At 31.2% G+C, this 15,413-nt stretch overlaps 1 protein-coding gene across 1 annotated transcript in view; it reads left to right on the top strand.

Annotated features, from left to right (window-relative positions):
* Positions 1–15,413, top strand: part of LOC147073442 (C3 and PZP-like alpha-2-macroglobulin domain-containing protein 8) — a 652,526-nt gene that overhangs the window by 350,621 nt on the left and 286,492 nt on the right. The window contains exon 8 of the mRNA XM_085945649.1: positions 14,966–15,121. Within this exon, the coding sequence (XP_085801775.1) occupies positions 14,966–15,121 (156 nt within the window). The remainder of the gene's footprint in view (positions 1–14,965; positions 15,122–15,413) is intronic.

Raw genomic sequence — 15,413 nt, 5'->3', positions numbered from 1 at the left:
ATGCATAGCAATTAAAGCATCTACGTACGGCGCGCCACTAAACTATAGTAATACCTCTTCAGATTCTCGCAACGTGACATAAAAATGTGCGTATTGCGAATAAAGCAAAAACACCTAAAATCAATAGGTAATGAAGCAAACAAAAGTATTCTAAGTAATAAAATGTACTTAAAATCAGAAAGAGTCATTTATAGTCAACATGGATCGAAGAGAAAAAAAAAATGCTGAACAAACATAGCCAGGTACCTACCCAAGAAGTAGAAAAGATTTGAAAAGTAGATATAGAGCCTAACTAGCGCCATCTCTAGATTAAGCACAAGCAACGAGTGGTCCACTGTTCAGCTGTCAAAATCAGATCCCAGATTGCTTGACATATTGATTCGCCCTTTCTCGTTTCAAATTGAATTATAAAAAATTCTCAGATCAAATATATTAACTATCAGTGGTATTTGTTTATAAATACTATACATTCCTGTTATTCATCAGTTGTCAAAGTCAGACTAGTCCTTCATACAACAACCGGTGGTAATATCGATTTCTAAAATATGTGTAGCATTGATCTATGCATATCATTATTGTAGAAGGTGCGTTAATGCTAGTGTATTATTTATCATGTAACTCATCTATCCAAATCAAACCATTCCCTCTATGAACGACAGACGCGTCAGTATGAGCACTTTATAGAACAATGACAGGCAATGACAGGTCATTTGTAGACACTAACGGGAGAGGCAGAAAAGGTAGGACTTCGTTGTGAATGTATCGGCTTTCTACTTGAGTCAGCAATGGCCTAACCCAACCCGATGAAATTATGATAACTTGACCATGTCACTCGGCAACCTGTTAACCATAATCTGCAGGATTGATTAATGTTTCAATGCACAGGTAAAAACCATGGTAAAAAGTAGAAGTGGTTATGAGAAAGCCTTGGATTGCCCGTGGTTGATGATTACTATTAATCGAATACAATAATAATGAGTATTCAACAGACACTAAGGCATAATATTATATGATTAAAAAGTTTTGATACTCACCAAGAGACGAACCCTTATATGAGAAACCAGTGATTATGCATTATATTGTGATGACTACCAATGATTGACTGTTTACAAATCACAATATTTAATATATAAAACATATCCTAAAAGTGTGACAGCAAGGTTACAGTATCAATCATTCTAATCAGATATTATGCAAAAGCTCAACTGTTAATTTATTCCTACCTAAGAGCTTTGGTTTGCAAGAGTGCGTCCAATCTGCTCAAATAGCCCATTGAATTACAAATGATTGTTTACTCCTCAATTACAAATTGCAAACTTCCACTTCGCTGTCAAATAATAATAACCTAATTGGGGTTTGAAGACTTACGAATGCCATAACACTTCGTAAACATATTATTTTTCAATACGGATTAAGATTTCAATTATACAATATTCATTTTGTATTCAATAAAGATATTCACTCAGTCAAATTCAACCAAATAATTTTATTAAGAATCATACATTTTGGCTCTATTTTTATAAAAGAAGGATTTTTTCGACATCTTTGATTCAATCAAAATTTTGAGTCAAAATATTTCATAGCCAAACAAAATAAATATATTCTCGCGTCGGTCTGGTTGGCAAAACAGCTGTTATCATTGCAACCGCCAGTGATCCTGTGAAAGGTTCGGCAAAAACCATATAACCATTCCCAGTAATATAAAATAATATTATAATACATATTATGTATATATATTATTTATATGACCTCCACATATACGAGGTTTATATTATGCTCTTGATATTGTATGATTTTATAACGTTTTTCATATCTCGAATTCTTATTTGTCCGGTAAAAATCTTGCAATAAATTTTTAACTAACTTCCCGACAAGCTAGACATTTGAAACTTTTAGAATATATCAGAACACAATGCCAATGCATTCTATAATACTTTTAGCCATCTTTAAGTAGAATTGAATTCATTTTCAGTTAATTCTGTTTTGTATGAAAAGTTATTTCGACACCATTATTGGTTGCTAAGCGGATGGTCCTAGCAACTAAATTATTAATATTAATATATACGTGTCAAAATGACATTTCAGTATATTTCTTCAGTATTTCTATCAAGAACAAATTTTTGTGATCGTTTAAGCTAGTCAAGTCAAGTTTATATGATTCAACAGAAAATTAAAAAAAACGTTGTATATAAAAAGTTCTTTTTATCTTGTAATTATTTACTATTTTCTTTCGGGAGTAATTTACATTTTGAAATATTGTTTTAATCAATCCATAACTATTACATAATATAAATAATATAAACACTTATTTTTTTAAACAAGATAGTTTTTAAAACCCATTATGAATGTGCGTTTGTTAAACCGTTATTTTTGAGAAAAAAACATTTTTATATATTTTAAATAGGCAGTGAATGCTACCTTCATAAATCTAGTGTTCTATTCATTGAATAAAGATATAGTTTATCATTTTAAAAATGTTGGAAATTACAAAGTACTCTGTATGTATTATATTAAAATATATAAATCGGAATGTGTATAATTTTCCATCCCACATAGACTACAAATCATTAAGCTCCAACCAACTGAAAGTTTTAAATAAGATTTTTTTTTTTAATTTCAAATATTTGTTACATAGTATTTTAATTTCTATTACCAAAATGCGTACAACATAGAAAGGCAGACATAGACAGTTACGTTGAAAAAAAAAACGACCCTGTATATTAATGCTAATAGATTATAAGGCTTAAAATAAGGTGTTTCATTTTATCAACGTACTGCAATGTTTTCAACAATGCTCATTAGCACTTAATTTATATAATAACAACATAATAATTTATGTTAAGCTCTATCAATTAATCACATGAAACACCGTTATGAAGTTTCTAAGAAAACACGAAATTAAACGTTAAAATTCCGTGGAATTTATAAAATTATGGTTAAACAAGTCCTACAAAGTGTATAGGGGTTTATATTTTCCCAAAAAGCCTTTTCAGGTTCATTAAAAATTAATTTAAGCTCCTGGAGAATGGCTCATATCGAGATATTATTGGTACGTAAAGAAAAGCCTAAGCTTACTAACCCAAGATGAGAAAAGTTTGCTTTTTTCAGCGTCTGTGGATAGTGGTCTTGTAATTAAATTTGTTACTACCCAAGTCAAATAATATACGTCTGAGTTTTTTTATAATATGAAGGAACCAAAGTATGTTCTAAGAGTTAATGTAAACTTTCAGGACAAAAATAAACTTTAGTTTTGGATGGCGACAATTTTACTTGGAGGTCTACGCCGCGTGTAGAGGTAGTTACGGCGTAGCTAAATTCTACAAGTGCTACGGAGCTTACGATTGAAAATAAATCTAGTTATTTTATTGAATTTATTTAAATTAAAATAAAAAGTTTTTAAATGTGTATTCATATTATACACTTTTATACAAATATGTTTTTGTTTTTTTTATATTGAAATACTACAAGTCACAAGGTCAAAATATGGACTAATGGACGGTGTAGTTAAATAGTAGTGTGTTATAGTAGAATCAGTGAAACAACCACAGAATCACCCGTCTTTGAGAAAATTGCATACAATGTATTATGATATATCCAAAAAATTTACCCGGAATCCATATATCGTCTATACAGTCTGATATAAAAAGAATTCTGATGATTTTGAATTAAAATGGTTCTCTTTCATCTACTTTCAACAAAATGAAAATTTTCTTGTTTAGTGATTATTGTGTTCCCAAAATACACCAAAAATAGTTAAAGCAGATAATATTTGATATGCTCTACTTTTATAGTGTTAATAAATGAACTGTTAAAGTAAATACAATCAACTGATTTGACGTTATTGAAATGCTGATACAGAAAAGAATAGAAATTTCTCACTTTAGAAATATTAAATAGAAGTATGCAGAAAATTGCTTATTAGCCTTCAAAATACGTACCTTGGAGATAATAATATGTTGTTTTATAAAAATATTGAATTATTGATACGGAAATGTTAGATTTAGGGGTACCAATTTAAAGGAGTAAAAAAGAGATTAAGATCAAGAAAAAGTCAAACATCTGCTCGAATATGATGTGCCAAATAGTTGACTGGTATGTGTTTTCAAAATTGATAAATTAGCATCGAAATACCATATTTTAATGTGATGGTAATTAAATTATAAAACAATGTTTTATAATTTGAATTATTCCATCACGAATACGTGAATACGTACATATTATTATAAAGCCGCATGTTTCTAAAAATTGTGTACGCAAATTTACTCACGCTTTACTAATGCAATTACAAACATAATTGAAGTTTTTTCGTTAACAGATTATTCATGAGTATCTAAATCGAATTTAAATAAAAATCTTTTAATTAATCACACAATATAGAGTTCTTTAGATATTTTAATATAACGACTTTTCTGTTATATATAATTGAAATACTTACTATGTATATTCCCAGATAGTAAAGTAGTAATATCTAATAAGTTTTATACTATTCGGCATCTTCAGGTACTATGCGCACTCACAAATAATATCTAATACACACTGACAACACATACAGTTAATACTTGTTTATATAGTAATTTAATACAATAAAATAAGGTAAAAATCTAATTATATTCTAATTAAAGGATTAGGTATTGAATATTTTGAATATTTAAAGTTTTTGTAAAAACCCGTAGTAAAGACATTAGATTCAATTAAAATTCCATCAAGCACCCTTGGTCGATAGTATTAATTTAGTAAAGTAGTCGATTAATGACAGAGAGAGAACCTGTCTCTGAAGGCATGAGTGCTGGTTTAGATTTCGCATCCCACATCTTGTCAACATACGTAATTTTTTCAGTGTTTGAAAAAGAGCAAAAACCTAATGGCTTTCTTGTTTATTTAATGACCATTACTGTTATTAATGATATTATAACATATATTCTGGGAAGGTGCATATATATATATATATACTTTGCTTATTCTTCTACTTCTCGTACCATCCACTATCGGAGGTCGGCCACCATCAAGGCGATCTTTGCTCTATAATTTTTTACTTGGAACAGTTTGGTAGACCTGCGCTTGTTCCAATCACGGTCCACGGATGTTCTAAAACCATAAAATGTGGCGTTATTTTCTGCTACGTTGACCGTTGATTTGTCATGGGATAATAAGTATGGGAATTTTGTACTTGTGTGCTCTCATAATGAGGTTGGTGTACTGTAATTAAGGTTTTGATACTATTCTCTGTCATTTCGCATTCGTTTGAGGATATCGACATTAATTGTCACCTATAAGGCAATGATGGGTGCGGCGTTGAAAACCCAGGAGCAGGCAATAGGGTGCAAGTGTCCAAGGGGAGGCACACATATATTTTTTTTCCAACTGTTAAATAGTAATATGAGATAACCGGTTTCACCCCTGACTACTACATCAGTCAATTCTTGACTGTTCCCCGAACAACATGTTCATCTGACAAATATCAACATGATTCAAACCACATCTTCGGAAAAAATTCCAAGGATGTGCTCCAAAAGGAAAGAGATGCCCAAGTCATTTCAACATCTATTGGATCCATTGGACCATCTGAGTTGGTTGCCACAAAGTCCATTCCCGTTGCAAATCATTTTTGTTAGTTCACCATGCTAATTTCTCCTATAGGCACTTTTCATTAGATAGTCTCTATAAACTCAATCAAACACACTTAAGTCCGTGGTGACTTCAGTCTTAAGTATCTGCTCCTAAAACATTTACATGCCTAAAAATTACTTATGATTCACATCGAAACGTAGAGTCTCGTGTTATTCTCGATTAATATCGATTGGTTTGAAGAGGTCTAAGTAAATTTTGACTCTTCTAAAATTTCTTCTTATTGTTTTTGACCATGTCCGATCCTAATAGTACCATATGGCCTCCACAGAGTGGAGGTTTTGTATTAACAGATTTTGTTTTTACGAGAAATGAATGTCAGCCACTTGCTCAACCTATTAGGTCCATACTCTGGCTCAGACACAAATTGAAAAATAATATGTGTACCTACTTTTTTGCCAGACCCATGATTCGAACCTGAGATCCACGACGCTATAGACTGACGCTTAAGCCGCGCGGCCATCGTGGGTGCTATTTACTGTTTTATTGTTAAGACGGTACTTCAGTGAAACGGCAAATAATTTTCAACTATAGGTGCGACGAAATTCCGGACTGGCTGGCAATCGGAGAGCGAAAGTCGAGCTGTGAACACGTCAATTTGTTTCGTTATAGCGACAAAGGAATTAATTCTAAAATCTTGTAAAAGATGACTAAAAAACGTTACCCATTTACTTGAAAAAGAAAACATGTCAATGAATATATTATTATTAGTAATAGAACAATAAACAAAACATTAAATGGACGCATGTTGACTTTTTATGACAAATTATGTTTTGTTCTGCATGCGACATTTGCATAATCTGCGCGTCGCGTAGTCACGACCGTTTTAGACCGTGCCCTAGCTGAAGTATTGCATAAGTGTTATAATTTATTAAAATTGCCATTTAATCAAGTATCTGAATATTTACTATTTGGTAATCATATTCACATGCCCAAAACAATACAATAATGTAGATTTCAGTGTTTTCAATAGGACAAAACAAACTTTTTTAACGCTCGAACGTTCGTATATATTTTGAAAACTTGTCTCGTTAAAATAACATTACAAATTTGCCATACGGTATATCACTGATGTCTGTTTTTTGCCTATGTTATGCCATCCAATACTTCAGACGCAAAAAAGAATGCGATAGAACACGCCTCAAATAAATATTTTGTTATTTGCACGCACCATAATTTTAACAAAGAAATATAGTTTCTTTCTATCTGTTATTTATAAACGCAATTCTCTCGGTGAAGATATATATTTCTCTAATGTTACACATTTTTTTTTTGCTCGAGCATATCTCAAATTCGTATCATTCGAGGTGCCTCTAGTACTTATCATTACAAATAGGTCTAGGCACGAACTCTATTCTGTTTAGTGCAATCTCAAAGAAGTGATATATGTACGTATGTAACTTTAATATTCATACAATTAAATTAAATATAATATGACAATAATATCGTAATTTAATTAACTATTTTTTTATTTTTATTCAACTAATAATTCACAAGATTTTAGAATGTAACATTCCTTTTATTGAACATACTTATATAATTCTAATTGTTTTAAGTTTTGTACTATTCCATTTAAGTTGTTTTTTGCTACCCAGGTTTCGCCTTTCGGCATTCTCAGGCGCCGTGTAATAAGCCCTATATGGTCTATAATTTTCTACAAACACGTATCTCAAAAAACACAACTTTTCAGGAGGGGCAAATAACAACCTTATTCTCTCAGTTTTTAATTAAGAAATAAATGTTCTTCTATGAAATATCCATTTAGTATAGTTACACATATTTTCATGAAAAAAATGTTATGTTTCTTCAATTTATCGCACTATACTTTCGACCGATTTGTCATATTGTCAATGATACGAATATTACTGCAGTAAACACATATCTGGACTTACGAGAAAGAACTTCAGTACAATCATCTGTCGGAATTCAGTATTCTGTATACTTACAAACACGTAACTCAAGATACGAGTTTATAATATTTATAAAAGTCTTTTATTGTGATACGAGTTTTTGTTGTTACTTAAATCTATTATGTTGTAAAGTATGTTTTGAGATACGTGTTAGTGGAATATGTGCGTATTCAAATTCTGAATTCATTACACCATACAACTCAAAACTGACAAAAAATGAGATACGTGTCTGTAGAAAATTAGCGACGATATATTATGCTAATCTAAAGATTTAATGTATTTGTAAATAAATTTACCTTTCACAAGCTTGCGCGTATAAAATCAATGTTGATTTTTTTAAATTTATATTTTCTGTATGAAATTTTCTATGTGCGGTATTTTCTGTTCGGATTTTTTTTACGCGGAATCTTCCAATCACCGTAATTAGATACAGCTCATGTCTCTGGGATTGAGCTGTGGCAGTGTTATTCGGCGCACGTTGCGTATATCATGTCTTGTCTTGGCAAAAGAAAATCTAATCTGTGATATCTTTATTGTAATTCGCGGATTTTCGAGAATGCTTTCAGGCATTATGGTGCCTTTTTATGAATTTTCTACGAATTATTTCATTGTTGTGCCCAAGGGGATTTGTATTACTCTACTAATCAGCGCTCGAAATGGACAGGAACGCACCGGAGCGCCGTTGTGGTTCGTGGAATTCCAAAATATACCGTTCCGGCTCGTGGATTCATCTAAAATTGCGTTGCGGTTCGTTAGATTGAGGTATTTATGTGTGAATGTATCTTTTAAAGTTTTTCTCAAAATTAAAAATTAACGAAGTTATGTCATGCCGGGCGTGCAAGGGTTAAAAATAAAATTTATGACATCCCTAAATTTCTTACAATTTTCTTTTTTGTGTCGATACATCCGTGTCTAAATGCATTGTCTAAACACTCCAAATAATTGCATACTTACATAAAAAAAGTAACTACAGCTGCAAGCTACAAAAGAATTGTGCCTTTGCTGACATTGTTTGAAAACCTTTTGTACTTAAATAACTTAAATTCAATAAAAAATAAAGATGGCTCCTACATATTTGTATAATAATTTCTAAAGTATGAAATATCTCAGTACAGTTTCGCTTTTACCTTTGACTGGTATGCATTGCGAATTTACTTACCTACTAATTTATTACTTATATTTTATTGTGAGTGATAAAACTTATTTATTTTCATCGCCATCTAATCGCCGTGTTAATTTTATACCCACGTCTATTTTTGCGGGCAAAATTTTCGGTGGTAAAATTAATATGATAAAGTTTGGTAATTTAAATCGTACAATTCCGCTAAAATCTACTTATTAGTGATAATCGCTTGTTTTTTAAAACATTTTGTATTATTTAAATTTGTTCTCTTGAAATTTGGTTAAACATCTCAGCAGGCGATACCTTTCTATATATTACATATAAGTATATTTTTTGTCGTTGGTATCCAAACTGATTTAACATATAATGCTGTTGACCAGTGGCCACAAGCAGAATTTTTTCGTTTTGAAAATGATAAATATGAGTGGATATTTATAAATTTTATGAAGGTTTAATTAAGTAGTAGGTACTTCGTGTAAATCTGCTAAAAAATTAAGAATTCACTCCGATAAGCATTTAAGATCGACAATACAGTTAAAACAGGGTTTTCTGATTCAATGTCATTTCGACAATTGACTCGACGTGTTAAAAATATTTATGACGTGTCGTAAACCCTTATTTTTACAATGAGTAATAAATAAATGCACCATTATGCCATTTTCCTACAAAAATGTTTTTGGTATGAAACTATTGAATAGCCTACCGTAATTAGTTTATTTTTAAGGGACGTTTCTATTGTGTTATTACATACGTTGTAACTTGCTACTTTAAAAAAATAGAAATAATAGATACCTACTATGTAGAGAACTTTTAGTTAATTTTTGTTTGTAAATTTGTTTTAAAAAAAAAGATCCTCCAATAAAATTTTATTACTATCATAATAATAAATTATTGTTCTGTATTATCATTATTCATCACCGTGGCAATAATAATGACTATAATGAGACTAGGTAAGGACAAACATCACAAATTGAATCGTTTAGTTTAAAATACACTCACAAATTAGGTAGGTACGTGTTCAGTGCGGACAACAAATAATTTTAGATGGTAGTCATAGATTAAATAAATACGGTGGTAAGTTCTTTAATCTGAGGTGGTAAGTGTACGTATATTACAATAATGGTAACCAAAGCATCATCATTGTAACATATATGTCATGGTCTCCACAACGAGGGGCTGAAAGGGCTCTAGCCTGGGAGCCCGTGCTCAGGAGGAGCCCGGCGAGGCGAATCGACCAGATAAGTGAGATAAACACACATCACAAATTTGCTTTAATAGTAAAAAAAAAAGAATTTTCTTACAATACTATTATTTATAGTTATGTGGTTATACGAAACAATTCTTAATTGTTTATCAATACTCGACATCTCCATAATTCGTATGGATGTTTTAAAATATACAACAAAACACTAAATATACAGATTATTGTTACCCCGTACATACTGCCTTTATTCTTAGCGATAAGAAGGGGGCCCCACCAAAGATCCTAGCCTGGGGGCCAGCTTCACGATGTGGGGCCTATGGTTTAGGTATATACATACACTACAATATTAGTCCTTATAATGTTGAATATAGGTAGGTACCTACTGATTAATGACAATTTTATATTATTCTATAGGAATCGTGTTTAGCAACTCGAGTTGCACCTTCCGTCATGTTTTATCTTATATAATTAATGATACTTCTTCTTCTACCCTGTCATGTCTTAATATTGGGGCATAGGGCAAGCATTGGCGCCACTTCCCTCGGTCCATCGCCATGAGCCTCCCGCCACGTCAGACCTGCAGCAAATAGGTCGCTTTTGTAGCAACGCTGCAGGGTGAGGGAGAGGCGGCCACGGCGATGGAACCCTTGAGGCTGTGCCACAAGGGTACGAAGTGCCGCACTCTTTGGCGGCATCCGGAATACGTGTCCCAGCCACGTAAATCGTCTCTTCGAGATAACTTCAATCACCGAAGGCTGCTGTGCTCACGAACTCGGGTATTTGTAACGCGGTCGTACCAATGTACCCCTAAGATTCGGCGGAGACATCGATTCTCAAAGCTCAAAAGCCGATAATTAATGATACACCATTGGTGATTTAAAATGCTATAATTACGTAGTTTGGTGATGATGGCTTGAAGCTTTTCTTAGAAGTAGGTATGGCCTAATGGCCCTTATGGTGGAGAAGGTCCAGAAGAAATCTTTGAGGATCCTTTGTTTGAAGCTGTGTGGATGCCATCCATGGCTTTATCCGATTGATTTATCTTAAGAACGCTTACACACTGTGTTCAACCAAATCGCTTCGGATATTGGTATATTCCTCCTGCGTGAGAACGAGTTTATGTGAACGATTTATAAATTCTTAGTTTGATAACTTCTTAAATAATTAAATGGCGTAGTTAGCTCTATCGGTATACAGATATGTACTGTATAAATTTTGTATTTACTCGTCTCTGTATAGGTACTTACTATTTTTTCTAATAGTTGCTGCATCTATTTCTTTATTTTTAAACACTATTTTAATACTATTTCTTTAATTTTTTTTTAAATATTCTGTGCTCGTCTTGAATCTATAATCTGTAAAATTTGTTATATGTAAATTAATTTTTAATTTGAATCTTTATGGTAGGTATGTGGATATGTTGTTTTTTAAGTTTAATTTTAACAAACTGTACTATCCCAAATGAGACAGTAATATAAGTTATAAGCAGTGACGAGTGGTGGTAGAAGTAACATGCCTGCTGATTATGGGTGGTAGATAAAGTAAGAGTAAAGAATAATACAATTCTTGACGGTATACTTTGTTGAGACGAGGTTCTTTCGCCTGCGGCGCTGACAATCCTTGCCCACTTGCTCAATATACATCCGCGTAAGAAGTTCAAAGTTTATTGTTGCATTTATACATCCAACGTACGTACGTATGTAAAGAAAAAAATTAAGCATACCGTTTTTTCGGAAAATTATAGAGCGTTCCTGTTCGTGAAATTTTCCATTTCGAGCACTGCTACTAATGTGCTTCGTTATTATGACTCTGCGTGGCTTCTTTGGACATTTTTTTTTCCTTTTACATATTATTACTTGGCTTGGAATCTATTTGTAGATAACTTTTATTTTGAAAGAAAAAGGAAACCATCTTTTAATGAAAAAAAAGATACTTACCTACCTACTTCATTAATTTTTTTCATAACAAAAAATATTCACAAAATTAAAATTTCATCTAGTTTTATCATGTATTTATATTTTATTTTTTATGGCCATGACCATTGCCAACTCAAGTAGAAAGTGGAAACATTCACAACGACTGGTCCTACCTTTTTCACCCCTCCCGTTGTTATTTATAGATGACCTGTCATTGCCTGTCATTGTTCTATAGAGTGCTCACACTGAAACGTCTATCGTGTTCAAACAGGGAATGGTTTGATTTGGATAGATGAGTTACATTATAAATAATACACTAGCATTAACACACATTCTACAATAATGTAATGTATAGATCAATGCTACATATTTTGTGGAAATCGAGATTACTACCGGTTGTTGTGTGAAGGACTAGTCTGACTTTGACAGCTAATGAATAACAGGAATGTATAGTATTTATAATTTATTATATATTTGATTTGAGATTTTTTTATATTACAATTTGAAACGAGAAATGGCGAATCAATATGTCAAGCAATCTGGGATCTGATTTTGACAGCTAAACAGTAGACCACTCATTGCATGTGTAAAAAGATTTGCTCAGGCTTTATTAATCTAAAGATGGCGCTGCCATGACCCAACGAAAATCAATATAGGAAATTCTAATCGATTTAAGTTTTCTTTATGCGTATTCAGGTACTTTGTAAAACCACCAATAGGAAATCAGCTAATGAGGTAATTTACTGATAATACATAATTATACACAATTCGGTACTACTTGTTTACATAAGTAACAGGTCAAATACTAAAGCGTACTACTAATTTGGCCTCTTTATACGTGGCGGTGTTAGTGCGAGTAGTGATTACTTAAATGATTAGCACTAAGCCTATGTAAACAAGCCTTTAAACATAATATTTTATTATTCTATAACGTCTTTGAAGATGTCATTAATTAAAAGGGGGGACATGCTCGTCGAAGGTCAAAATTGAGTTTTTATTGTATTTTCAAACCATGATCCTGGACACTTCTTAAACGTTGTAGATAATCTGTTTATATAATTTTGAAGCGTAATTATCTTTTATAGTTATTTTAAACATTTGATGACTGCATAAAGTATTTTTGTTACATAAAATAGTATTCTTTTAAACCTCTCGCTCTAATGTTTTAGAATATAGTCATATTTCGGTACATAACTGTGCAGTGGTGTTAAGATTTTTTACATTTATTAATTTTTAAACGCATTTATAAAACCATTAGTAAAATTTATTACGAGATAATTTTTGTAAAATATTCACGATAAAAAATTATATTGATAATCTCTTTGATCCCAAATTTGACAAGAATTAGGCATTTTATTATTCAAAAAATCGGCAAGATTAACACATTTGAAGATGATTTTAAAGATATTTATTATAAGCTATGTTTTTGACCATTCAAGTGTGATAAAAATCTTATGAATAATGATTGCTTAATAATAATTATTGACCTATGAATAAGGTAGTGTTTTTTTGAAATACGCCATTTCTTTTGGCATTTCCCAGTGGTTAAGCTACAACATACGGCCGTAGCCATAAATTGACAAACTATAATAAAAGTAGGGAGAGGGAGGGAATAACTATAAAGGATAATAAGGCTTCAAAATTATATAAATAGATTATCTACAACGTTTCAGGAGTGTCCAGGATCATGGTTTGAAAATACGATAAAAACTCAATTTTGACCTACGACGAGCACGTGGGCCGTTAAGTGTTTTTTATTGATGTAAGACAGACTATTTATTATTTTAACATTAGAATATACAATACTAATTATTACTTAAATAATATTACGAAGTACACATCGGAGCTGGTTTATATATTTTAACTTGTGTACTATCTATTTAAACATTTAATTTTGGAAATCGACGTAAATTTAATTGAATATTTAACCAATATTTTTTTATCTTAACATAAATAACAAAACACGTATTATTTTTATTTATAGTAACTGTTTCATATTTACAATAATATACCAAGCCCTAACTCTTCTCATAGCACACACATGAATTACATTAATAATTATAATCAAATAATAAAGAAAATATATAAAACAAGACAAGTATAGTAATTGTTTTGTTATTTCATTCCAACTCTAAGTAATAGTAAAGAAAATTGATAGCTTGTTATAATTGAATTATTTTGTAGGTGTACATAATATGTGAACATTATTTTTATATCAATACAACATTTTTATTTACGTGAAATATATTGGCTGTGATAGTTGTATAATTACGTGGAATAAGTAATATTTTTATATTATTGTTTAATATTTTAACTAATCTGGATTGCTTATAATTTAATAAGTTAATATCAGAATGCTTAAATGTCAAATCATGTGTAACACTGCTTAACGATACATTACTGTAGTTAATGACACTAAAACACTATAACGACAAGAATTTTACAACGTTTTTCTTAGCTCGTATTATTATTTGTCCGGTTCAAATCTTGCAATCGATTTTTAACTAAATTCCCGACGAGCTAGATATTTGAAACTTTTAGAATATATCAGAACATGATGCCAATGCATTTTTTAAATACCTTTAGCCACTTTAAGTAGAATTGAATTCATTTTCAGTTAATTCTGTTTTATATGAAAAGTTATTTCGACACCATTATTGTTTGCTAGGGGTCTGGGGTCCTAGCAACTAAATTATTAATATATACGTGCGTTACTATGGAAATCAATATGACATGTCAAATACATTTTGTTTGATCGTTTAAGCTAGTCAAGTCAAGTTTATATGATTTACATGACAGAAAATTTAAAAACGTTGTATATAAAAAGTTCGTTTTATCTTGTAATTATTTCGCTTCTTTTGATTCATGTTCATATTGATAACTATTTTTATTCAACGACTATCACACAATATTTACACAATTTACTAAGTGCTTCATTTGTATACACTACTTGTTAATTTCGTCGTAATTAGGCTCAATTTTTTAAAGCGCATTATCCAAAATCCAATGGATATAGATTCGAGTGCCACCCGGTGTTTCTTCTAGGATTATTCTTCTAGGAATTTTTTCTTGGATGTAGTTGAGTGTTTTCAAAATTACGTAATTTTATAATATACTATTAATTATTAATGATGTCTACAAAATATATAAAATATATTATATTTACTAATGATAATTTTCTTTCCAGGTGGAAGCTGTCAGCACTGAGAAGTCTGTTCGAGTGCGAGTGAAGGTGTATGATAACACAACTTCCATCTATAGTCAAGATATAGAAATATCACAAGGAGAAGGAACTTTCACTGTACCTGCTATGCTGGCTGATAGTGACGTCATCCACTTGCAGGTTAGTTATTTTATTATTAAGTATATTCTAAAACATCTTGATAATATAGATACCTAACTACCACTGAATATATTATATTATTATAGGGTTATTATCAGCATGATAAAAATTCTACGAAGGAATATTGGTTTAAACCATCAGACCGATTCAATGATGGCGGGAAATCATTCAAATATAATTAAAATGGAACTATCTTTGTCTAAAAAGTTTTTCACGAATTATTTATTTGAAAATAAAATGTTTCAGATATTTTAAATTAGAAAATTAACAGTAGAAATGTACTTAGGATTCT

This window comes from Rhyacophila brunnea, unplaced genomic scaffold, assembly GCF_057557595.1.
Source record: "Rhyacophila brunnea isolate RB1 unplaced genomic scaffold, BYU_Rbru_1.0 scaffold_18, whole genome shotgun sequence".
NCBI classification, from domain to species: Eukaryota; Metazoa; Arthropoda; class Insecta; order Trichoptera; family Rhyacophilidae; genus Rhyacophila; species Rhyacophila brunnea.
The sequence above is the reverse complement of the archived record's forward strand: the minus strand, read 5'-3'. Positions and strand labels throughout refer to the sequence as shown.